The 26958-nt window shown below is 37.5% G+C and overlaps 1 protein-coding gene across 5 annotated transcripts in view; it reads right to left on the bottom strand.

Moving 5' to 3' along the window:
• RERE (arginine-glutamic acid dipeptide repeats) overlaps window positions 1–26958 on the bottom strand; it is a 591056-nt gene that overhangs the window by 173743 nt on the left and 390355 nt on the right. For all 5 annotated transcript variants that reach the window (XM_036742474.1, XM_036742475.1, XM_036742476.1 and 2 more), the window contains 2 exons: window positions 6997–7045; window positions 1314–1438 (listed from right to left, as the gene is read on the bottom strand). In XM_036742474.1, coding sequence (XP_036598369.1) covers window positions 1314–1438; window positions 6997–7045 — 174 coding nt within the window. The remainder of the gene's footprint in view (window positions 1–1313; window positions 1439–6996; window positions 7046–26958) is intronic.

Genomic DNA, 26958 nt, shown 5'->3' with positions numbered 1-26958 from the left:
ACATTTTATTTAATGGACATTTCATTATCAATTATAATTTAATAGAAATAACAAATTGGAAAGGGATCATGATATTATGGATAAAGAGCTAGTCACAGGCAAAAATGTCTGCACTCAAGTTCTTCCTCTTACACATACAAGTTACACATCCTTGGCCAACTCACTTAACCTTTCTGTGCCCCAGGCAAAGTTGTAGGGCAGACAGAGATTGCTTAGATACCATAGAAATTACAGGTCCAACGAAAGAAATTACTATAATGAAAATGAAATAGTAGAATTTTTATGGCTTGAAATGGCCTTAGGTATAAAGTAAAACTCCCTCATTTTTAAAATAAAGAAACTTAAGTCCAAAAAGGAAAATGGATTGTCCAAAGTCACCCAAGTAATAAGGGTAACTCCAGCATACATCCTGAGCCACATATCAGGGACACACTGCTTCGATTACACCACAGTTGATATTATAAGAAGGTGTAATAAAGCTATACTAATTCCTGGCTCTCAAAAGAATGTTAATGAATAGCTTTGTGATAGGGTAGAAATAAGTTTAAACTTTTGCTCTACCCACAGGTATTCATAGGATTGCAGATTTAGAGCAAGAAAAGATCTTCATAATAAACTATTCCAATTCTCTCATTTACAGATAAGGGAACTGGAACCCAAAAGGAAAAGAAGGAGAAGGAAAGGGAAAATGGGACTCTCTCCTACAAGCTGATTCTGTGAGTTGATCAGTGCACACTGCAGATACTGATACAAAGCACTATCATATTAAGCTTCAACATATGATCACATCTTGGAGAGGTAACACTATCTACTGCTGACATTCCAAGGAAGGTTTAAATGGCGAAGCAAAATGCTTCAGTGATCCCAGAAGGTAAACATGAAGGTTAAGAATATCCTCATCTGTAATTTTATTTTAGAATTTCCCTTTGGAAAGAAAGTTCTAGGATAGGATTGTGAAAAGGAAGCACAACAAGGAGAAGAATTCACTCAGAAAAATGAAGACGTGGAACCAAACTCATTTCAACTTTTAGACAACAGAGTATTTCTGGCTAGTCTAGAAGATGAGGTCCAAAATGGAGGTTATAAGGAAAATTTTGCTATAAGCAATTCCAATGATATCAGAAACACTCTAAGTACAACACAGGAGTTTGATTTTTAGCCAGTTAGGAGCTATACCAAGTGGTCGCTGAGAAACCTTCCAAATCAGAAATTCTCCGATGGAGTCTATCAAATCCCTCCCCCTAAAATGTCCCAGCACTTTCTTTATATTTAACTTAGAATCAGAAAACAAGAGTAAACTTAGTTGTTACTACCTTGCTGCCCTCAAATACATAAGTAAGTCACAGTCATTAACTCCAGGCATCCAAACCAGTTCCTCATGCTGGGTCACAGTGTCACCATCTGGGGAAGGAAATGGCTGCAATTCGGGAAGTTTGGCCTAGAAAACAAGGACACAAATTTCAAAAGGAAGACACAAATTAAACCTTACTAGGAAGGCCTTTACAAGAGATATCACCTTTTATGGAACTCACTGAGTAGTTCCTATACAAGAATCACAGTAGTATCTTGAGTCAAATTAAATATTTGTAAAGCATTATATAAATTCTAATAATAATAAGTTCTTATAACCTAGCAAAATACCTTACACATAGTGGGCACTTAAGAAATGCTTGCAGAATTCTAAAAGACCTGATATTGTACTAAGTATAAACATAAAATAGAAAAATTTTAAAAGTTCTATGAACCACCTACTTAATCTCTATTTAAGTGACAATCAAACTATTTCCACTTATCAAAAGGAAAACCATTACCATCATTTATGAATGAACTAAAAATGGATTCTTATAAATGAAGAATTCTGAAAATATAAACATCTCAAGAGACATGTGGCATTTCTAACAACTAGATTTTAAAAAAGGACAAAGTGCTTATTATATATATAACATAATTATATATAATATATATTTATAAATTATAAATGAAATAATCTTTAATAAGAAGCACAAAGTTGAAACAATATCAACTTTTTTAAAATGTCTTGAACAAATTATTTAAACTACAACAGATGAAACCAAAGAAATTTGATGAAAGATTTATTGAAATAAAACAAAATAAATTAATGGATACAATTAATGAAATTAGTCATTCAAAGTATCAGGAAAAGAAATGATTTTGGTGGGACATGGGGACAGACTCTTTAAGTCTTATGACTATCTGTTAACATAAGACATTTTTTGGCAAACAATATATATACACTCAAGCTAACAATCACAAACCACTGGCGCACAGATCTTTTTTGTTTCTTTATCTCTCCCTGCCCCCCATTTTATTTATTTTTCCCTAGAAACACATAAAATGTGTTTGTCACTGAAAAATATATGTACTACTCTTTGAGGGGGTTGGGGGTAACAGCAGGGGTAGGCTGAGGATTGGGGTGGGAGTGGTATATGTAAGATTCGTACCCAAATTAATCCTAATTTTTCATTCTAGAAGTAAAATGTTAAATTATTAATGAGCTCTCTAAAGGGTTTTTTTCAACATATGAGTAAATTATGAAGGAGGCTGATTTGGCAGAAAGATCCATGAAGTGAAAGGCATGAGTTTAAATCTCAGGTCTGTTACTGACAACAATGGTGAGAAGCACAGTGCTCAGGATTAAGGAAATGAGTCTTATACTGTCCCCTTTAATCAGAATACACAAAAAATATTGTATTTTAGTTTAGAGAATTGCATTGCAGAAAGGACAGCGATATAGTGGAGGGTGTCAAGAGGGAGGTATTAAGGATGAAGGTCCTGAAGATGGAAGTCATGGGATGTATAATAGGTTAATTAAATTTATTCTGCCTAGCTCCAGAGGGCAGAACTGAGAACAGTAATTATAAACTGAAGAATGGAAAATTTAATCTTGCTATAAGGAAAAAAAATCTTAACAATTAAAACTATCGAAAAATGGAGAGAGCTGCTTTGTGAAACAGGGGTAGGGAGAGGAGAGAGCCACCCTCATTGCAGGATTACGAGGAAAACTGATGAATATTTGTCAAGCATATTATAAAAAGGATTCTTATTCATGCTCTCTCTCTCTCTCTCTCTCTCTCTCTCTCTCTCTCTCTCTCTCTCTCTCTCTCTCTCTCTCTCTCTCTCCCCCCCCTTCCCTCCCCCGCCCCCCACAGAGGGAAGGGGAGGGGGGGTGGTTATCCTCAGTGGTTGCTGAGTTCATTTCACTTTGGAGTTCTATAACTATTAACAAGTCACTTCATTTCTGAGTTTATTTATTTGTAAAATGAAATAGTTAGACAAGATTATCTCTAAGGTCTCTTGGTAACTCTAACCCTGTGACCAAACCAACAGAAAAAAAAAGTAGTGCTGAAAAAAAAATGCAAATACAGTGACTCATATCATTATTAAACACATCAAATACTTCCTAAAAAACAACCACAGTACCTTCCAGTTTAAAAAAAAAGTAAAGCAAAATTGTCACAGTGGTTTTTATTAGGACTAATTGTCTACTCTTTTTTCCTACAGTTTTCTGAATTGAGTGCCAGGTACAAAATTCATTGAGATAGGTTTATGATCTGAAACTGAATCTTAGGAACAGTTTTACACAGAAGCACTAGAAAGAGCCCAGAGATGGAAACCAGTAAACTTAGATTTTGATCCTAGCTCATTTACTATTTATGGAATTTTAGGGAAGTCAATTAATTTCCCTTAACCTCAGTTTCTTCACCAGCCAAAAGGGTAAAAGATTCCCTGACATGCTTAATTGCTAGAATAAAAGGGCATGTGGTACAACTGGACTGGGAATCTAAGAGGCTGAATTGAGGTTTTCAATCTGCCCCTAACCTGGCCCCATGTGACCTCATAAAAAAAAAATCACTGAATCTTTCTGGTCCCACATTTTCTCTTCTGGAAAACAAGGAGGCTAGACCAGCTGGACTCTTCTGGCTCTAAATCGACATAATCTTTTGGTCTGTTATAACACATTAAATGTGAAAGTGCTTTGGAAAGGGAAAAGCACCAAACACATACAAAGGAGCAGTTTCTTAGTCGTCAGGTTAGAAAATATTTTTTGATAATAAGACACAACAGCTTGGGCATGACTATTTATTAAAATAAAAACTATTTGTTCTTTAATGAATGAATGAAGAAGCGCTAATTACAAGCTGTTTACCAAGCACTGTGATATATGCACTCTGGATACAAATATAAAATGAAAGACAGACCCGCCACAAAGGAGTTTACATTTTAGTAAGATGAAAAAATAGATCAAGGAAATGGTAAGTGGAGGAAGGGTAATTTTGATATGATATTAATCAAAAACATATAGAACCCTAAAATGCTGACTTATAATTTTAATAAAGAATACAAGGTCCAAAAAACTTTTTAATAAATCAAATCTACTTCATTTGTAAAATTTAAGGTTTGTGAAGTACATCAACTCATCTAAGGTCCATTTTTCTCCAATCAGTAACCTGCAAGAAAACCTAAAATAAAGATTTCAAAATTTAAATCTGTAACACTATGACAATGATTTTTAACTTTTTTTAAGGTATAGGACAACTGCAAGTTCATAATTCTGCTACTGGGAATTGGCTGGAGGCAGATACTGGACCTGATGATCTTCAAAATTCATGGTTCCCAATGATGAAATCAACTGTGAAACTCACAGCATATCAGTACTCCCTGCTATGGGGCCCGCCCTCCTTCTGACTGGAGTGGATGGGGCAGGGGGCTGCACACTGGAGAGCTCCTCCCACATATGCTACCATTGAAAAAGGGCACCCAGAGAATTCACCTCATTATTTCCCACCTAGGTACCTTCTTGGTCTCAATGATCTCTGGAAGCTCATAATTCCCAAAGATGGAGTCAACTCTGAAACTCTCACTTTCTCAGAAAAAAATCAGATCCAGGCTGCATGATTTTACTGCCCTGTGCCACGTTTTCAGCTTCACTTTGTATGTTGTCTCCTTCATTAGACTGGGGGCTCCTTGGTGGCAGGATCTGTCTTATGCCTTTCTTTGTATCCCCAGTGCTTAGTCTAGTTCCTGGCACATAGTAGGCAGTTAATAAATGCTTAGTGAGAAAGCAGAGGAAGCAAACATTGAGAGGGTGTCAAGAGGGAAGATACTGAGATAAATAGGAACCAAGATAGATACAAAGACAAGTAAAAGAAGATGGGGGGGGGGGGCGGGTCAGGGAAACAAGAAGGAGAATTCTTGTGAAGTATTACAGAAGGCAAAAGTAAGGAGGGTGACACTAGAAGACAGACAACTGCTGTACTGCCTCCCTCAAAACCTCAAGCTCACTATAAAAACACTACTATGGTACTTAAATCAGTGCACACAATTACTAGGTTCTTTTGGAAGTAACTCTCTACTGTCCAAAAGACCAATTCTGTGAAAAGGGAAGCAGCGAGTTTCAGCTAGAGTAACAAAAGAGCTGCCTTGGTTGCTGGTCTTCACCTAAGCTGGCCATTTGTGAACCTGGTTCCTTTGAACAGAAGCACTGATTTTATCAGCCAGTTCATCACCACTGCTTCAGTCTTGTTGCCACTGGAGAAATGGAGCAGTCAGTGGGAGGTGGCCTTTCTCCTGTCCAAGTCTAACACCTTTATGTGGAGCTTTCCTATGCCTCAGTTTCCTAATCAGTTAATTAGAAAGGATAATAGCACCTACCTTCCAGGTTTGTAGTTAAGGATTGAAAGACAGAATTGACATAAACCTTAAAGAGCTACATTCTTCTGGGCCCTGGATCCAACAGATAGAAATCTCAACGATCCCCTTTCTCTGTGAATTTTGCCACTTCTTCCTATCAACTACTTAGGGTGCCTAAGTCCATAAAAATCTCTTCTACTGACTCCAGCATCCTTTGTCTACAGCTTCTAACAATACTGACTGCTTTATTCTCCTGAAAACTCTATCCTTTGAAGCTTGTAACAAAGCTTTCTCTTGGTTCTGTAAGGCCATTTTTATTCTCTCTCTACTCTCCTCATGTGTTGACTTCTTCAGCTTCCACGGACTTAACTATCATCACCAGGTAAAAATATGAAGTAATTTACAAACCTATGAAGCACAAGTCTGTTTTCTGACCACAAGTTTCCTATCTTCAACTTTCTACTAGATATTTCAAAAAGAATGTCTGATAGGCATCTTAAACTCAACTTGAACAAAAGAGAATTCATTCTCTTTTCCCTCAAACTCATCCTCATCCACACCTTCCACTTTCTATGGGGGAACCATCAACTCTGTTAGTGGTCTTGACTCCACATGTTTAATCGTTTGCTAAATCTTGTCTTTTTTCTTCCACAATATCTCTTGCATTTGTTCCTTTATTTTTATAAAGGTAAGTACCATCCTACTTCAATTCCTCATCTTCTCTCACCTGAACAAATTACAAGAGCTTCCTAATTGGTTCCCCTGCCTCAGGCCTCTCTTGACTCTAATCCATCTTCAAATGCATACCTACCCATGTTGTTCTCCTACTGAATAAGCTACAAAGACTCCTATTGCCTGTAGGATCAAATATAAGTGCATGTGTTTGATTTTTAAAGCCATTCTCAATCAAGCCCAAAGCTACCTTTCCAAAGGTTTAAAATAGTCCTTCCCCTGCCACACAGCAGAACCTGGCCAAACCGGCCTCCTCACTGGTCTTCACCCACAGCACTCCATGATCTCTCATTTCAGTGTCTTTGTGCTGGCTGTTTACCCATACCTGGAATATGCTGCACCTCATCTCCATCTCTCAGAATTCTTTGCTTTCGTTTAAACTCAGCTAAAGAGAGACTGCCTCTATAAAGGCCTTCCTGATTCACCCAGCTTTAAGTACTTTCTCTTTGCTAAATTTTTATTTTGTGTTCACTTATCAAGGTACATGAGAGAGAACAGAAGCTCATGGAGGGCAGATGCTATTTGACTTATCTTTGACTTGCCAATACCTAGCAAACAGTGGATACTTAAGAAAGGCTTGACTGATTGGCTAACTACCAAAATTTGCTTTACCTGATGACTGGGTCCAACACGGATTTCCCCCTGGGTGCTGTTCAGTCTCCTGTCAAGGAAATCAGACAGTCAATCAAAGGTACAACAGTTTTAATACAAATCTTCACATCCAAATGGATAAAAATATAAATATCGGTAAGACAAAAGGGAATGGTGGGGTTTTTGAATCTGTATTCCCAGTGCCCGGCACAGTTCCCTGCAAACAGTAGGTAACTAATAAAAGCTTATTGGATTGGCTTTTCAGCCAGAAAATGAACCATTATAACAAAATGTCTAAGAGGGGAGGCCCCTGCAAAATGGACCGAAGCTTTTGGTTGCTGCTTATAGTACCTCAGCCCCACATCTCCAATCCAGCCCCTCATGGGTTCCCTCAGAAAACTTCATAGGACATTTTCCTTAGTGACATAACAGCGCACACACAAGTGAATCTTGGGGTACTTGGACAGTCCTTTTTTTTGGACCCATGCTTCAGAGATTTGGACCGGCACATTCCCTAAGTCAGTGTGTCTGAGATCTGGTGTACTCAGTCTGGAAAAACTGATAAAAGAAATAATCATCATTGTCTCTTGCCCTCCATAAATCTATCATTTAGTTGGGGAGATGGCACGTGAACTTAGAATGAAACAAACAAACCACATGGATCAATATTACCACAAGTACAAAATATGAGAAATACGATCTGTAAGAGTAAAGGAGATGGAAAAAAGAAAACAGATCAGTCAGGCTGAATTATTCAGAGAAACATTCCTGGAACAAGCGTTTTAAATCAGGTTGAGATATGGTGAATGGCAGAATGGAATAGAGGAGATCCCTGAAAAGAGGGGGTGATCAGCACACACTAAGACAGTAAACAGCATAAAATAGGATAGAAGAGAGGTTCTACTTTGGGAAAGGGTGCCAGATAATTTTGGAGAGGAACGAGGAGAAAGAGAAAACAACCAGTAAATAAATTCTGTGGATGGCAAAGTGGGAATATAGAATATATAAGATAACATGAGGAATAAAAAAGAGCCTATTTATACAAAATATCCATTTTTTTCATTTATAATCCCAAAAAAATGAAATTACAGATGATTTAAGATCATATGCTTCCAGTGATCTGCAAGCAATACAAAGCAAAATCAGTTGAATTAGAACAGTAAACACCATGATTACAACTGCTGTTTAGAAGAGAAACAAAACCAAAGATAATGGAACTGAAGACTCAAAAGGGGATGCTGACCAAAAGATATTTGTAAGTTTATTTTGCCTATAAGCTCAGAACATGATGACTATGATTATACAAGAGAGACCAGTCCAAAAATTAATAAAGGATAACCCAAATGGATTTTAAAGTACCTATTATATTAACAATAATATACAACTGTATTATCGAGTCACTGAACATATATATTGTTTTTTCTTTCTCATGGTTCCTCCCATTCATTCTAATTCTTCTACACAACATGACTAATGTGAAAATATGTTTAATAAGAATGTATATGCAGAGCCTATATCAGATTGCATGCCATCTTGGGGAGGGAGGTGGAGAAAATTCAAAATTTATGGAAGTGGATGTTGAAAGCTAAAAATAAATAAATTTATATTAAATAAAAAAAAAAGAATGAGGGACAACAACCAACCACCCTGACAGAATAATAGCTAGTGTGTATAGATTGCTTTAAGGAGTGCAAAGCACTTTATAAATATTATCTCATTTTATGCTCATGACAACCCTAGTGCTATTATCATCCCCATTTTACAGATGAAGAAACTGAAGCGGACAAAGCTGAAGGGTTTTTGCCCAGGGACAAACAACTAATGTGTATCTAGGGTTGAATCTGAACTCAGGTCTAACTGACTCCAGGTCCATCACTCTATCCACAGCCCCACCTGACTTCCTTATGTAAGCTCCTTGAAAGAAGGGATAGTTTCTTTTCTTTATTTGTATTCTGAGTACCTGGCATATAGCAAAAATTTAATACATTTTTTAATAAACAAAATACTTCAATATTTTTCCCTTAACAACCTGTAAAATACAAGGTAGGGGATGTAGTAGATAGGACAAGTACTACTATTTTCCTCTTACAGATGAAGAGACAATACACTGAAAGAACTTGAACACAGGTTTTCTCATTGTAAACCAAAGAATGAAACCAAACTCATTATATGAGAATATATTAACATTTATGAAACAACTATAATTCCAGTTATCATACATTTATCAATCTCCTATTACAAATTAACTATGGTGCAAGGTACTGGGCAATAAAAAAAAGGGAAGCATGGTCCTTGCCTTCCAGGATTTTATAAAGCAAGAGAAGAGAATCACCCATGTACACAAATAAATATGATACATGGCAGATTATGACAGAGACAAAGAAAAGATTGAGATAAAGTAGTCTAAGAAAATTTAAGGACGGGCAGGTGGTACCTGAGCTGGGTTATTAGCAATGAGTAGATTTCAAGGGGGAAGAGGTGAGGAAGAAATGTCTTTCAGGAATGAAGTAGTGACTTTCAAGCACAAACAAGCAATGTCCTCTGTGTATAGACAGAGGCACAATAATGCCAGATAAGATTAAAGAATAGTTCATTCTACTTAACTGGAATACAGTGTGTATGAAAGACTGAAGAAAGAGTAAACAATAGGCAAAGAAATATTTTATCCAGAAGGAAAAAGGAACCACTGAAGGTTTTTGAGCAGAGAATTGCCATAGTCAGACTTGTGCATTAAAGAAACTTACTTCAGCAGCTTTGTGAAATATAACAGGGGTCATATCATTAAGTGTGCTCTAAGTTGCCATGGCTACTCCCAGGGAAGCATGTGCTCATGTCTAAGACTTGTTGCTTTGGAATGATGCCACAAATTCGGTTTGGTCATATGGTTGGATTTAGAAAGGAGATATTTAGATCTCGGTATACACAAGAGATATGGAGATAAAAATGACAAGATCTGGCAACTGATGGCATATGTGGAGTGAGTGACAGTGAGAAGTCAAAAATGACACAAAAGCTATAAATGTGGGTGAATGGTACAACATAGGCATCATTAACAGAATATAGGAAATTGGTTAAGTAGAGTGGTTCTAAGATGGTTCTAGGAATATGAAGATGAACTTAGAGGGCTCTACGATGTTAGAGAAACAAAAGTATAAATAAGGCAGGGAAAAGAGTCTTCGCAATCACAGGGCTTGCAAACTAGTAGAACAAAATAGAATACATTCAAAATTAATGTATTTAAGTACATAAAAGAGGCCCAAGCAAATTAAGATAAAGAGAGAACAACCATGACTGCTGGGGGTGGTGAGAGCTGTTACAAATAAGGTAGCTTTGAAATAGGCTTTGAATAGGATTTTAACTGACTAAAAAGATATCATAGTATTCCAGGCATAGGGTACAAAGGGAAAGAATAAATAGAGAAAAGGAGACCTAAACTAGAAAAGCAGGATGATAAAAAATTTATGGTAGGCCTAGAATACCTAAGAGTTGTGAATAGCAAAAGAAGAAATTATTTAAAGATTAGTGAAAGTAGAAAGTCCAGTCCTGAGATTAATACAATATTCAAGGCAAGTGGCAGACAGGTCACATAACAGGGTGAGAAACAGTGAGATGAGAGTAGATGGATGTATGATCTGGGAGCCCAGTTTTGGCCGCTGAATCTGAGGTAATATTACAGAAGGCTGTGAGGCAGTTCAAGACGTAGGTCTAAAACTGAGGGCTAGAGACACAAATTTAAAGAATCACCTATATAGAAATCTTAAGTGGAAGGAGAATGAATGACAAAATACTGAAAAATACTACCAGTAAGAGGTGAGGGAAGAGTCAGCCAAATGGTTAGAGAAGTTGGACAGTAAGTTGAGAATTAGGAGAATGCAGCATCTTAGAAACTGAAAGAAGAAAAAAACAGAGGAAGAGCTAATGGACACATTAGAGCTATGGGGCAGTGAGTGAGTGAGTGAGTGAAAAAAAGCTAAACTGGGGCGGAGCAAAGATGGCAGCGGGAAAGCAGGGACTTGCTTAAGCTCTCCTCCAGATCCCTCCAAACACCTGTAAAAAATAGCTCTGAACAAATTCTAGAGGGGCAAAACCCACAAAATAGCAGCGGGAAGCAGGCCCCCAGCCCAGGGCAGCCTGAATGGTCACTGGGAAAGGTCTATCATATGGTGCTGGGAGCACAGCCCAGTGTGGGCTGTGCCAGGACCAACCAGACCAGCAGCCGGGCAGAACAGGCCCTAGCACTCCGAACCAGTGAGCTGTGGCAGTTACCAGACTTCTCAATGCACAAATACCAAAGACAACAGAGTAGGTTAGTGGGAAAACTGCTGGACTAGGTTAGAGAGCGGTCTGGCCCCAGCCCTGGAGTGGCAGAGGTGGTGGAGCAAGGGCAGCAGCAGGAAGCTCCTGCAGCTGCTTCCAGAGCTCCAGCTGTAGCTACTTCTGGCCACAGGCCCACACGGTGGGAGGAATCAAGAGGCAGATCAGAGCAGGAGTGCAGGGAGCACTTTGCTGGCACAGAGGCAGGGTTCTCTTGCTTTGCCCTGCTTGGATCTGGGTCCTGGTCCTGGTTGGCAGTTCTTGGGGGGAGGGGGGAGGAGGAACGCTGCTGTGGCAGAGCTTGCGGTGACTGTGCAGTAGAAATGGCTCTGAAAACAGCAGCACAGCCCCTAAAGCTTGGGACAAAGTACTCTCTACAAGCAGTCACACCCCGACAAAAACCTCAAGGGTCAAGTAGTTGGCTGGGAACATGACCAGGCAGCACAAAAGGACTCAGACTATTGAATCCTTTTTTTGGGACAAAGAAGATCAAAACATACAGCCAGAAGTCAATAAGGTCAAAGAGACTACATCAAAAGCCTCCAAGAAAAATATGAATTGGTCTCAGGCCATGGAAGAGCTCAAAAAGGATTTGGAAAAGCAAGTAAGAGAAGTAGAGGAAAAACTGGGAGGAGAAATGAGAGTGATGCAAGAAAACCATGAAAAACAAGTCAATGACTTGCTAAAGGAGACCTAAAAAAACACTGAAGAAAATAACACCTTAAAAAATAGACTAAACCAAATGGGAAAAGAGCTCCAAAAAGCCAATGGGGAGAAGAATGCCTTGAAAGGCAGAATCAGCCAAATGGAAAAGGAGAACCAAAAGACCACTGAAGAAAATACCACCTTAAAAATTAGATTGGAGCAAGTGGAAGCTAGTGACTTTATGAGAAATCAAGAAATTATAAAACTGAACCAAAAGAATCAAAAAACTGGAAGACAATGTGAAATATCTCATTGGAAAAACCACTGACCTGGAGAATAGATCCAGGAGAGATAATTTAAAAATTGTTGGACCACCTGAAAGCCATGATCAAAAAAAGAGCCTAGACATCATCTTTCAAGAAATTATCCAGGAAAACTGTCCTGATATTCTAGAACCTGAGGGTAAAATAGAAATTGAAAGAATCCACAGATTGCCTCCTGAAAAAGATCCCAAAAAGAAAACTCCCAGGAATATTGTCGCCAAATTCCAGGGTTCCCAAGTCAAGGAGAAAATATTGCAAGCAGCCAGAATTTGAATACTATGGAAACACAATCAGGATAAAAAAGATCCATCTAGCAGCTTCTACATTAAGGGATAGAAGGGCTTAGAATATGATATTCCGGAGGTCAAATGAGCTAGGATTAAAACCAAGAATCACCTACCCAGCTAAACTGAGTATAATGCTCCAAGGCAAAATATGGACTTTCAATAAAATAGAGGACTTTCAAGCTTTCTCAATGAAAAGACCAGAGCTGAATAGAAAATATGACTTTCAAATACAACAATCAAGAGAAGCATGAAAAGGTAAACAAGAAAGAGAATTCATAAGGGACTTTCTAAAGTTGAACTGTTTTGTTTACATTCCTACATGGAAAGAGACCTTTCTCAGTATTAGGGGAGTTGAAGGGAATATGTATATGTATATGTATATGTATATGTATATGTATATGTATATGTATATGTATATGTATATGTATATGTATATGTATATGTATATGTATATGTATATAGACAGAGGGCACCGGGTGAGTTGAATATGAAGGGATGATATCTAAAAATGAAATAAAATTAAAGGGTGAGAGAGGACTATATTGAGAGAGGGAGAAAGAGAGAGATAGAATGCAATAAATTATCTCACATAGAAGTGGCAAGAAAAAGCAGTTCTGTTGGAAGCGAAGAGGGGGCATGTGAGGGGGAATGAGTGAATCTTGCTCTCATCAGATATGACTTGAGGAGGGAATAACATACATACTCAATTGGGTATCTTACCCCACAGGAAAGTAGGAGGAAGGGGATAAAAAAGTGGGGATGATAGTGGGGAGGGCAAATCAGGGGAGGAAGTAATTAAAAGCAAACACTTTTGAAAAGGGAGAGGGTCAAGGGAGAAAACTGAATAAATGGGGACAGGATAGGATGGAGGGAAATATAGTTAGTATTTCACAACATGATTATTGTGGAAGTGTTTTGCATAACGATACATGTGTGGCCTTTGCTGAATTGCTTGCCTTCTTAGGCAGGGTAGTGGGAAGGGAAGAGGGGAGAGAATTTGGAACTCAAAGTTTTAAAAGCAGATGCTCAAAAAAAAAAAGTTTTGCATGCAACTGAGAAATAAGATATACAGTCAATGGGGCATAGAAATCTATCTTGCCCTACAACAAAGTAAGGGGAAAAGGGATGGGGCAGGGAGTGGGGTGACAGAAGGGAGGGCTGACTGGGGAATATAAGACACCTTGGAGTGGGGGAGGGAGGGTAGAAATGGGGAGAAAATTTGTAATTCAAAATCTGATGGAAATCAATGTTGAAAACTAAAAATATTAAATAACAAAATATGGGGAAAAAGAAAGAAAAACAGCTAAATTGTGTAAGTCCTTTTCACTACAAATAATTTCAGTAAGTTGGTGAGGATGGTAACCAGATTAGACAAGGATAAAGATCAAGAGGGTCAGCAAAGCATCAAAGCCAACAAATATAGACAACTTTATCTGAAAGCTTAGCAGTGTCAGGGAGATAAAAGCTAGGATGAGAACTGGAGTGGGCAAGCAGGGTAAATGGAGGAATTTTTGAATATATTTCTTGAAAGGGAAGGAGCAGTGGAGAGACAAATTAAAAATAAATGAGAAAGACTGTGGATAAGTGACTGAGGCAAGATCCTAGGAAAGATAAGAAAATACAAATCAAGAACACCGGTATAGGGGCTGACACTTCAGCCTGGCCATGCTATCCACTGAAACAAAAAGAAAAGTATAAGTGGAGACAAAAAGATTCCAAGTTGTGGAGGGAGAGGAAATAGGAGCTAGCACTATGTTGAGGAGGTTTCTACTACTCAGTTTCTTTAAATCTTTACAAGCATCTAGCTAAGTGACAGCATCTAGGCCAGCTGAACATGGTGGCAAGGATACTCTGCACTCACACATGTGCAGGTGTGTGCATACTCTGAAACCAAACCAAGGTTCACGGTCAGAAAAAAAAAAAATCAGTTATGAAGAGTAGCAATCAGACTGTGCCCTAGATCAGATTTCCTAGGATACACTGAAAGGATGCAGCTCCCTGAACACTTGAAAAACAAACTGACTTGGTGCCTAGAGAATGCATTAACAAGATGTAAAATAATATGAATGAGGACCATAAAATGCCCCAACACTCCTTCTAGAATCACAAAGAGTTTGGACAAAACACAAAGTCCCCAATTCCTGAGGTAAAGTTAGAAGAATGAGCAAAAAAAACCCCAAAAACCAAAAACCAACAAAAAAAAACAAAACAAAACAAAAACCACAAAACTCAAAACCTACACCGGTGATTAAAAAAAAAATTATCATGGAGACAAGAACACATAAGCCTGAAACTCAGATAAAGAGGATAATTTCAAAAGATCTTCAAGCACAGCATTAAAGAAAATCACATCATGGTCACAAGGGCAACTAGAAATGCTACAAGAAATAAAAATGAAGAAAAATCAAGATTTTAAAAGCTCTATTTTAAATGGTATAATAAATTAAATGAGAGCTCTAGAGGAAAGAATTAGACAATAAATGGGAACATTGGAAAAATATTTGGAAAGAGAATTAACAATTTAGTACAAGAGGTCAAAATTCTTATTCAAGTAATAGACTTCTTGAAAATTAGAAGGCACCAACCAAAGTTAATGGCTCCAACAGAACATTAACAACTATTTATTAAAAGGTAAAAGAATTTTATAAAAATGAAAGGTATCACACAGCAAAAACAATTGATCTGGAAAACTGGCAAAAAAGAGACAATTTAATATTTCATGGATTACATTAATGCTATGATCTCCCCCTCTGACCCCTTCCCCTCCAAAAAAATCCAGGATATGACGTTTCATGAAATCCTAAAGAAAAATTGGTTAGATATATTAGAATCAATGGCAAATGAAAATACAAAGAATGCATTCACCTCCTAAAAGAAACATAAAATTAAAAACTCCCACGAATGTTAGTCATAACCAAAAACTACAGCTTCAAGGTAAAAGAAAAATACTGAAAAGATTCTGAAACAAAGAGTTCAAATACTAAGGAGCCACAGTCAGGATCACACAAGTTTAGGCAGCTATCACAATAAAGAAGCAAAGATGTTGAGATAATAGTACAAAAAGCAAAAGATAAAGTCTTACGGGGGGGGGGGGGGGGGGACACAGGGACAGATGGACGGACGGACAATGACGGGGGACATGGACTTTTAATGAAATGAAGAACTTCTTATCATTCCTAACAAAAAGACAAGAAGTGAGTAGATTTTTTCTTGGAAGAAGACAATAAAAGTCAAAAGAAACATAAAAATGTAAATATCAATGAGCAAATCAGAAGGGATTACAAGGATGAAGTGTTTATATTCTAACAGGGAGTAACGCTACTGGTGCTTCCAGTGAACTTTAATGTCACCATTGATTATTAGACTGTCAGCTTCTTGAGGACAGAGACTGCCTTTTGCCTCTTTTTGTATCCGCAGCATTTAGTCCAGTGCTTGGCACATAACAGGTACTTAATAAGCTTAATGAGTAATCAGTTGATTGATCATTGAAAGAGTTAAATAAGAAAGAGGACCTGGAAGTGGTTTTTTTTTTAAATTATGTTCTGATGATGATAAAACAGGGAAAGAGAGAAGAAAAGTAATACATTATAAGAACAAAGGGAGAGGAAAAGTAGGGAAACATAGACCACATAATAGCTGTGGGCAAGTAGGAAACTATAAAACAAGAAGGAATGAGCATTAGATTCTTGTGTGCTACTTGAGGGTAAGAACTGTCTTTTGACTTTCTTTGCATCCCTACTGTGCTTTGCACACATTGCCTGTCACACAGTGTTTAATAAATGTTTACTGAGTAACTGATTGAGGAATGGGTTGGGGGAGCAGGCGCTACTGGAATGTCATTTTTACCAAAACTAGTCAAAGAATATACACAGAAACAGAAAGAGTTTGGTACAGTAATACATTAACTCAACAGGAAAACAAGAGGGAACAGGGAAGGGGAAAAGAAAAAGAGAGGGTACATTCAGGGAGAAATTAGTCATGAGCAAAACAAATCTTAACCCTTGAAGGGCCAAATGTGAAGACATATTTTAAAGGGGTGAAAAAAGATTAAGATCCTGTTCACATTTGAAGAAGAGGAAGATAAGAACAACAGCGAGACAGAAGAGAAGATACCACTTGCACTAGTTCATAGAGCTACTTGGTGCAGAACACACTACTTTCACACTCTGCTATTCTTTATAAAGAAGGAAATGGGAGTGGAGGGGGGAGAGGTCTGAGAATATTATGCAATGAAAAACAAAAGTAATGATTAGAGCTAGAAAGGGGAGGGGAAGGGGAAGAGGGAGGAGAATGAAGAGAGGACAGGGAAGGGGGAGGGGAAAGGGAAAGGGAATGAAAAGTTGAAGACATCAAGAGAATTTTAGAAAAGGTAGACATGATAGATCTTTGGCCATTACTGAATGGGAGAATGCATTGAGGACATTAATGTAATCCCTTCTGATTGCTCGTTGATATTTCCTAGTACTGAATGTTAATTGACAAATAGCATAAAAACCTCACAAACAAATGTAGCCAAATAGAAACATCTTTGATTGATCACTATGCAATAAAATTATATTCAATTAAGGCATACTGAACAATGGCCTGAAAGTTTCAAGAATCTCAAGGGGAATAATGAAAAAAAGTAGGAAGGGGGCCAAACAGCACTAGCAACCAAACTATACTACAAAGCTTTCACTGTCAATTCAACTAAGTATTTGTAAAAATAGAGGTTGATCAGTGGAATAGATTAGGTAGACAACATACATAAAGAAAAGAATACAGTCTCCTAGCGCTTAATAAACTCAAAGACCTCAGCTACTGGAGCAGAGTCTCATTTCCTATCAAAAAATGCCAGGAAAAAACGTAAAGATATCAGCCAGAAATAGGTTTAGAAAACATTCTATACAAGGATGAGCTCCAAATGAATATATAATTTTGACAAAAAGGGTGACATCATAAACAAAAGAGAAGCAAGAAGTAAAGTGCCATTTAAAACTATGGATAGTGGAAGAGTTTATAGTTAAACAAAGGGTACAAAGGAGACAGAGGGTCAAAAAAGATGGAATGGGCAATATCAATTATATAAAATTAAAGTTTTTGTACAAACAAAACTGATGCAGGCAAAATAAGAATGGAAAAAAAATCTTTGTAGAAAGTGACACAGTCACAAATCTCGGAATAGACTCAAATTTATAAAAATAATAATTATTTTCAATTGATAAATGAACAAAAGATCTCAGTCATTAAACATTTGTTAAGCACAATACTCCAAGCATTATGCTAAACACTAAGGATACAAAGAAAGGCAAAAGAGGTTCACTACTCTTGAGAAGCTTATAATCTAACAGGGGAGACAACATGCAAATAACTGTGTATAGGCCAGCTATATAGAGAATACACTGGAAATAACCAACAGAGGTAAGGCACTAACATTTAAAGGGGAAGTGGGGAAAGACAATGGAAAGGTAGGATTATAAATGAGACTTGAAGGAAGTCAGGGAAGCCAGGAAGCAAAGATAAGGAAGGAGAATATTCCAGGGATGGGGGACAGTCACTCAGAATCAGGAGATGTGAGGAATAGCAAGGAGGCAAGTGCCCAGTGGTCCCGGTAACTCACAGAGTCAATGGAGGGAAGTGAAGTGGTGAGCAGATTATTTTTTTTTTAATTTGCTTTAATTTGCTTTAAACTTAAATACACAGTAAGAAAAGAAAAAGAAATATAATATAAACTTAAATACTAAAACAAATAAAAAACAAGAAAAGAAAAAAAGGATTGCCACGTATACAGCAGAACATGAGAGGATTCAAAATATACGATAAATTTCCATTTTAAGAAAGCCTATATAATAAATATTACACATTGTGTTCAGAGCTGTCTGTCTTTTCTTTGCTTCCTTATAAGTTTTCTTTTGTTCTCTGCTGTGCACTTTTTATTTTTACTTTGTTCTGTTTCCTCCTTCTTCTTCCCTCCCCCAAGAAGACTACAATTATATGGATAGACATACATACACACATACATACATATATACATAAGTGTGTATATATACACATACATATATATGCACACACATACACACAAACATACATACAAATACATATACGTAGATATCTATAATCATACTAATACTTACTATGTAAGGCTAGCAGATGATTTTGAATGTAAATCTTGGAGGTGATAGGGAGCCACTGGAGATTTTAGAGTAGGGGGTGACATGGTCAAACCTGTGATTTATAAATATCACTTTGACAGCTGAGTGGAATATGGACTAGAGCAAGGAGAGAATCGAAACAGGAAGATGATAAGGGCTTACATTAGAGTGGTGGCTGGGTCAAAGGAAAAAGGAGAGCTTTCATGGGAGATGTTATGAAGACAAAACCAACAGGTCACTGCAACAGATTGGATAAAAACAGGCAGATTTCAAAGGAAGAAATCTATACTAACAATAACCAAAGGGGGAAAAATGCTTCAAATAACTACCAATTGGAGAAATGAAAATTAAAGTACCTCATACCTATCAGGCTGGCAAAGATAAAAATAAAAATTATAAATATAGGAGGGTTAGCAGGAAAACAAGAAAGCTAACTATAGCTGTGAAGTGGTATAGCCATTCTGTAAACCAATTTCTAACTATGTCTAAGAGGCCAATACTCCAAAGAGATCAAAGAAAGAGAAAAGGACCCATATGTATAAAAAAAGCTCATTTTGTAGTGGCAATAAACTGGAAACTAAAAGAATATTCATCAATTGGGGAATAGCTAAAGTAATTATGATATATTAAAGGGAAGGAAGGAAGGAAGGAAGGAAGGAAGGAAGGAAGGAAGGAAGGGAGGGAGGGAGGGAGGAAAACAATTTCACAGAAATCTGAGAGGACATGTATGAAACGATAGAGTGAAATGAGCACAATCAGAAAAAAAATTTACACAACAACAATAACTTTATAAAAACAAATAAGTCAAACATTTAAGAACTTTGATCAATGTAATAACCATCAATTGTGTATTCGTTAGAAGAGTCCTGTTTTTCCTCTCCCTTTCCCCCAGGAAACAGGTAGGAGGGAGAGAAAATAAATGTTAATTGAAAAAAATTAAAAATCAAATTTAAAAACTGTCAAATTTCATTTCAATGCCCAACTCATGAAATAGGAAAGAAATGTAATGCTGCACACACACAAATGGAGAAAGCAATATAGTAATGAAATCACAATTCTTTCGAGGAATTCAAAAAACTTCAATGCAAACGTCTCTCTCTGTCTCTGTGTCTCTGTCTGTCTCTCTGTCTCTCTCCCCACCCCCCTCCTCCCTCCTTCCCTCCCTCTCTCTCTCTGTGTTTCATTTATGAATTTTTGTTGCTGGGTCATTACTCAAGATTTTTTTTTGAGTCATAAAGTACTGGAAGAGTTAAGAATAACGTCAATACCTTTAACTGGTAATAAGGGGATTTCTCTGGATTGTTATGTAAGACCATATAGTCTATGGAGCTAGCTTTGCAACCAGGAACACCTAAGTTTAAATGTACTTCTGACCCTTAGCAAGTCACTCAAACTCTCATATTCTGAGTAATCCTCTAAGACTACAAGTTGGAGAGGAGGGGCCAAGCCACCAAGACAAGGGTAAAGGTAGTTTCCTCATCAAAGAGTTCCCTATGTCAGTGGTGTCAAATTCAAACAGAAAGGGATCCCTGCAGGCAGCATATTAACTTAGAAAACTGTAAAGTTAACATCATCTATGTTGTACTGTATTCTAATTTATTTTGTTTAACATTTCCCAATCATATTTTATTCTGATGGACCACACTCTGGAATTTTGAAGGCCTTGAGTTTGAAACCTCTGACCTATATCACTGAAATTACAAGTCCAGTTCATATTCCTCATGTAAATACTGCACTTCAGGAGGTGGGTTTTTTTTTTAACTTGTTTGTTTGATAGCTGCAGCAGAAATCTTATGTCTATAAATCTTACTGTATAGGCTAAAATATTTAACATTTCTAGAAGCCAAATTATATTGGTAAAGAAACAATTACAGTAATAATGGTAAGTTACTTTATTTATTCAAAGTGTCTCCCTCTCCAAAAGAAAAACCTCAACACCACATTTATGAAATCTGATACAAAAGAAACTGATGCAACAAAGCAGTATCCATAGCAACAACAACTTAATATTTCAGTCCTCTTCAGCTGCAGTGGATTAAATAAAATGACAAGATGTTCCCTTTGAAAAGTAACCTGTTGCCATAGAAACGTTGTATTCTATGAAGTAAACAGGGACTGGACAGAAAGGAGCTGGAAGCCTGCAACTGAATAACAAAAAGGCAGAAGTGTCCATAGCAATATAGAAAACAGGAGCCCCAATCCAAGAAAGGCTTCTTATGAAGAATCTTGAGACAGGGAATGGGATGAATGCTTGGCTACCACCCTTTCAATAAAAGATTAACGGGGGAAATGGGCACACTGTCATCAGTTCCACCAGGGAAGAAGCAAATTGGAGAAAGAAATCAGAAATCAGTTGCATATTATCTGTCGAACCTTTGCTCATTGTTCACCCAGGGTATCAAATAACCCTGCAGGAATAACAGAAACTGCTTAAGAGGAAGACCCCAAAACTGCATATAACAGGAGGGGCATGATCAAAATTTTAAGATATGGAAGGGAGCTTACAGGTCATTTGGGGTTGCAAATGACTTTAGGTGGTTTAATCCAACATTCTCATTTTATAAATAAGGATGCTAAAGTCCAAATAGATCAAGTAATAAGTCCTGAGTCAAGACCAGTGATGAGATCATACACTGAGGAAGTAAGAGCAAAGCCAGGAGTGCAGCCACTACCTCCAGTTCCATTATCCAGGGATCTTTTCATCATGAAACCCGGACTCTGCCAGGGCTTAAAGAAAATTTACCTAGTAACTATGGGATGGAAGAATGGGATTATAATCCAGCAAAGCCATTCTGCAGAATCTAGAGATGCTGTCTGCCTTTGGCCTTTGGTTTATTCACAAGCCAACACAAAATCCCAAAGACAATCAAATAGGACAGCCACTGTGGCCAACCTGAGTGACCACACTAAATCCTCACCCCTGCTCCCCAGTGGGTAGATTGTACATTGGAAGACCTTTCCTTCTATCTCAGATCTGTGGTTCTTAAGTTGCAAATCAGACCTTCTACAACTGATGCTGGGGTAACTTCAGGACTGCTAAATACTGTCAAGAAAACAATATCCTTCAATGCTATTATTTGTAAAAGTATTTACTGAGAAGTTTTCTAGATTTAGTATCGTGTATAACAAGTTCATAAAAAAGACAAAAAAATGTCAACAACAATCTTGTTATAATGATCAGAATCTTACCCAACCCAAGGATGAGGTTCAGGCTGGAAAACAAAGGATTTTAATTTGCTACTCTTCATTCCATAAATAACCTCATAGTGGGGTGAGAAAGTTTTCCCTTTTCAAGAAGCCACTAAAAACTCAAATGTGCTAACAAGTACTTTAATTACAGCATTTGAGTATTCTGATGGCAAAGTTTTAGTAAAAATGTTACTTGAGACAGAGGGAAAGAACAACACAAAACCCTAACTAAATATCTGGTAGCAACAAAACTCATCCGTCATTCAGATAGAATCGTACATATAATAGATATTTCATAAATGTCTGTTGAAATTAATCTTAGAAGTTAGAGCCAGGACATGATTAAGTCCAGTCCTTTCCTTTTACAAATGAGGAAACTGAGAAAAAGAGATGACATCATTTCTCCAAGGTCACAGATAAATCACTTGCACAGGCAACATAAGAATACTGGTTTTCTAATTCTCAGGTCAATTTTACCATGCTGGAAAGGCACATAGGAAACATCTGTTGTAGGATATGTGAATTTACATCCATATATCGCTATAGCTCTATTGAGAAATTAGCTGTAAGAATCTCAACGGTGACTCTACAACACGGTAAACATAACTTTTAAGCATAAGAAGTAAATGGAAGAGAAATGAAATAGGAAATCAGGGTCAGAATAAGGATGAATATAATAAATCCACGACCCACTAAATATCAAGATAAAAAAGTCACCTGCAATATGCACCATTGATGAAATGTTTCCTAATATATTTCTCAAACTGACTATCTTCAGTCTTGGCTGGGGCTATCATAGCTTGCCCTATGCTGAGACAACATTCAAGAATCCAGGTTCGTTTTCTGACACAAAAGGGATAGACCACATATGCCTATTTGAATAACAACCTAATTTCAGAGTAACTCATGATCAGAACATTTATGACAGAATATGACAGATATTTACATGTACAGTACGTCACGAACATCATCTAGCAAAGCACAGAGAGAGATTCACGTCTATGAAGAAAACCTCCCTCTACAATCAAGGAGCCTCAAGGGCCGAAATAAGCCTGCTATCCTCAATTACATAACTCAGAAAAAAAAATACTTCAGGCTCGCTGCTTGTGTCTCTGGATTCTTCTGCTACTTGTGGTTTGTGTCACTAATGGTGTTAAGCTAATGTCTCCCATATAGAAAATGAGGAGCCAAAATGGGACTTTTACTCTCACAGTGAGGAAAGCCAATGCCTAAGTCACATCTTCCTACCAGAAATTTTGCAGATTTTCTATAATAGAGGGTAAAGAGGGGGAGAAGCAAAGGTATTTATACAGCTCCCACAATGCTCCAGGCACCATGCCGAGTGCTTTTTATTTGATACAATCTCATTGGATCCTTACAACAACCATCAGAAGGAGGTGCTATTATTATTATTCCCATTTTGCAGTTGTTCAAGGCCACACAGCTAGTCAACCTCTGGGGCTGGATTTGAACTCAGGCCGTCCTGACTCCAAGCCCAAAGCATAATGTACCATGCACCCAGTTAGCCATATTGAGACAGAACTTCACCCTTCACAGACAGAATAAACCTCGTATCACCACATGTCACTAAAAGTCTAAAAGAACTAAAAGTTCCTGCTAGGAAGTCTGTGAGATTTATTTTCAAAAACCTGATCACCCCCATTCTTCTCTTCAGTGATGAAGGAGCGAGAAAGACACTGACAAGGATGAATATTACTATGCAGAATAGTTATGAGTAAGAATGGTTTGTGTGTATACACGTACATACATGCATGCATACGTGACCAAACGCACAATACTTGCAGGGATTGAAAGAAAACTTCTTTCTTAAAAACAATTTTGAGAACAGGATAACAATGTAGAACATTAGAGGAATGGGGTCAGCAACTGCATTTGCAGATTCCATGCCCCTAAGTATCTGTCTACTTTTCATGAAATAATTTCTTTTTTCCAGTTCCCAAAGAAATTCTCAATATATGATCTGTCAATGTGATCAACTACAGAATATGCAGGTGATGCTTAACCTCTACCAACCAGAATTCCAGGAAAAGCCTGAAAACTTACAGCCTTTAAATCATCTCAAGTAAAATCATTTGGATGACTCTGGGCTCAGATCTGAAGGATCCCAGGATTTACATTATGTGAGCAAATTCATCCTCCCTTTTTTGATTAATTTTGTATTGAAATTTGCATACTAGTCAAAGCACCTGTATCATACTGTGATTAAAAACTCCCAAACACAGTATACAAACTCCTTTAGGGCAAGAGCTGTCTTAGGCAGTACTTAATAAGAGTATGTCAACTTGAAAATGACTAATTTGGACTAATTGAATATGACTAATTTTCAAAAATCAATGGTCTGAGGATGTCATTCCCCTGTTCAATGAGCTCCAGCAGCTCCCTATTGCCTCTAGGAATCTGTCTCAGAGCCACTTGTCCAGGGTTAGTCAATGGTATTCCTGTTCCTGCACTTAATGTCCCTACCATATTGGTCTATGTGCTCCTTCTCTCACATGGCAGTCTATCAATGCCAGTGCCCACTCCCAAACTGCTCCTCCTCTGTCTTCTCATGCCCATCAACTCCCTTCAAAACTTAAAATGTCACCTGCTGTATGAGATCCTGTGGGATTTCCCAGCTGCTTGTATCTACCTCTTTCCCAATTTACTGTATTTTTCTTTCCTGCATATGTATACATGTATATGTTTCCTAATATTTGTATTATAGGGACAGATGTTTTCCCCAATAGAATGTAAGATCCTTGAAAGCAAAGCTATTTCATTGTTCTCTCTACTATGCTCAGCATTACGCACACAGTAGTTAGTGCTTGATTAGTGAAAAATGGGGGAGAAAGGATGTTGACAGACAACAGAAATATTCTAACTGTGTCATTTGAAGATAAGTTGAAAGGGTTAACTTGGAGAAGAAAAGATAACTACTCTCAAGTAATTAAGGGCTATCATGTGAAACATAGACCATTACTACAATGTGTGCAAGTTGTGAAGAAGAAAATTTTGGCTCAAATAAGGAAAAACTTTCTACTAATCAGATCTCTCCAAAAGAACACACCTTGTCTTAATGGCTTCCCTGTTCACTGTAGGTCTTCAGGCAAAATCTGATGATCATTTGTTCAGAAAGTCATAAAGGAAATTCTAGTTTGAATGTGGGTTTAATTGTCTGGTCTACGAAGTCCCTACCAACTCTGAAATTCTGTGATTTTAAAAAGAAATCCACAGGTAATCACCAAATTTCATTTTACCCAATAATATCTACTTCCTCTCTTCAGGTCTCATCCAGATGCAGATGTATGAATGTATTTTGTGGGATATATTTTACCTCCTTACAGATGGGGGAAGAGTAATGAGAGAAAGAAAAACCCAAAGCGGAACACAGCATGGGGAGGTACAAGGAGACTGAGATTGGATAAGGAGCAAATTTAATTATCAGACACAGAATAAACATGGGTTAAATAGAATAATTTTAGGATTTGTGTGTACCAGTTTCTCAATACAGCCCAAATCTATTCTACTTCATAGGTATGAAATGCAGTGGAGAAAGGGGAAATTGAGAGGAAAATACATCAAAATTTTTATTCCTCCTATTTTCCAAAAGCTGATCTGTATTGTTACCAGATGTAAAGAAAATGGGTTTTTAAAAAAGCTCTCTCTTAACAGGGAAAATAACAGAAGATATAAATTTGAAAAAAAAAACATAACTATGGACATAAAGCAAATAGAAGCCTGTAGCATTTATCATATTCAACATTATTGATCCATCTCATTCTCTGATGTATTACAAAAACTATTACAAAGCCATATCCATGGTCAGACACTAAAAAACAATTCAAAAGGTAGTTTTGATTCTTCTCAGATTCAGAGCCTAGATTCAAAAAAATCTTCAAGAAAAGATAATTTTATAAAATTCTAATTTTACTTTTAAATATAAATATAACAACAGCAATGATTTCAATTAAGTTTAGCAAATGTTAAATTACTACAATGTGCAAAGCACTTGTTTCCTACAGACAGCAATATTTTCTAGTCACTTGGACCATAAGAAATGGGGTGTTATAAGCCAAAAGAACAACCAACCTCCTGCATTCAGTGTGCACACCATCCCAAATAATATCCCTCATATCTGACCTTAGAATCACAACTCCACACTTAGTACACCAAGGCAAGCAAAAAGACTGAATCCAGAAGTATTAAAGAGCCTGATGATATTCCCATTCTTTTTCACTTAGGCATAAATGACCATCTACTTTGTAAAACAATTATATATTAACTCGAGAGACAGATTTAATGACTACGGTTGATTTCAAGTACCACAAAGATGAAGGGTGGCTCTCTGATCCCACCTTCTGAAATTATGAGGGGGTTGGACAGGACTTCCAAGACCATTTGATTCCAGCCCATAATTGAACAAGAATCACCGTAGAACACGTGGCTGAGTGGCTCTGCAAGGCTTTGTTTGAAGGTGTCTAGAAGAAAAAGCAGACTCACTAACTCCCAAGTTGGCTCATCCACTCATTTTTGGAGGGGGGGGAGGCAGGGCAATTGGAGTTAAGTGTCTTACCCAAGGTCACACAGCTAGTAAGTGTGTCTAGTGTGAGGCTGCATTTGAACTCAGGTCCTTCTGAATCCAGGGCTGGTGCTCTACTCACTGGGCCACCTAGCTACCCCCTCATTCACTTTTAAACATCTGCAAATGTTAGGAATTTTTTCCTCACACTAAGCCTTAAACATGTCTCTGAAACCTTCTGTCTACTGATTCTAGATTATTAGTGAGACAAAATTTGTTCTAGGCTAAGCCATTCCCCAATTGAGAAATGGTCAAAGGATATGAACAGGCAGTTTTCAGAGGAAGAAATTAAAGCTATCTACAGGCATATGGAAAAATGCTCTGGATCGCTGCTGATTAGAGAAATGCAAATCAAAACAACTCTTAGATACCACATCTCTCCTGTCAGATTGGCTAAAATAACAAATCAGGAGAATGACAAATGCTGGAAAGGACGTGGGGAAATTGGAACATTGTTGCATTGCTGGTGGAGTTGTGAGCTGATCCAGCCATTTTGGAGGGTGGTTTGGAACTAT

This window comes from Trichosurus vulpecula, chromosome 2 (assembly GCF_011100635.1).
Source record: "Trichosurus vulpecula isolate mTriVul1 chromosome 2, mTriVul1.pri, whole genome shotgun sequence".
NCBI lineage: Eukaryota > Metazoa > Chordata > Mammalia > Diprotodontia > Phalangeridae > Trichosurus > Trichosurus vulpecula.
Note: the sequence above shows the minus strand (reverse complement) of the source record. Positions and strands in the feature narration are given on the sequence as shown.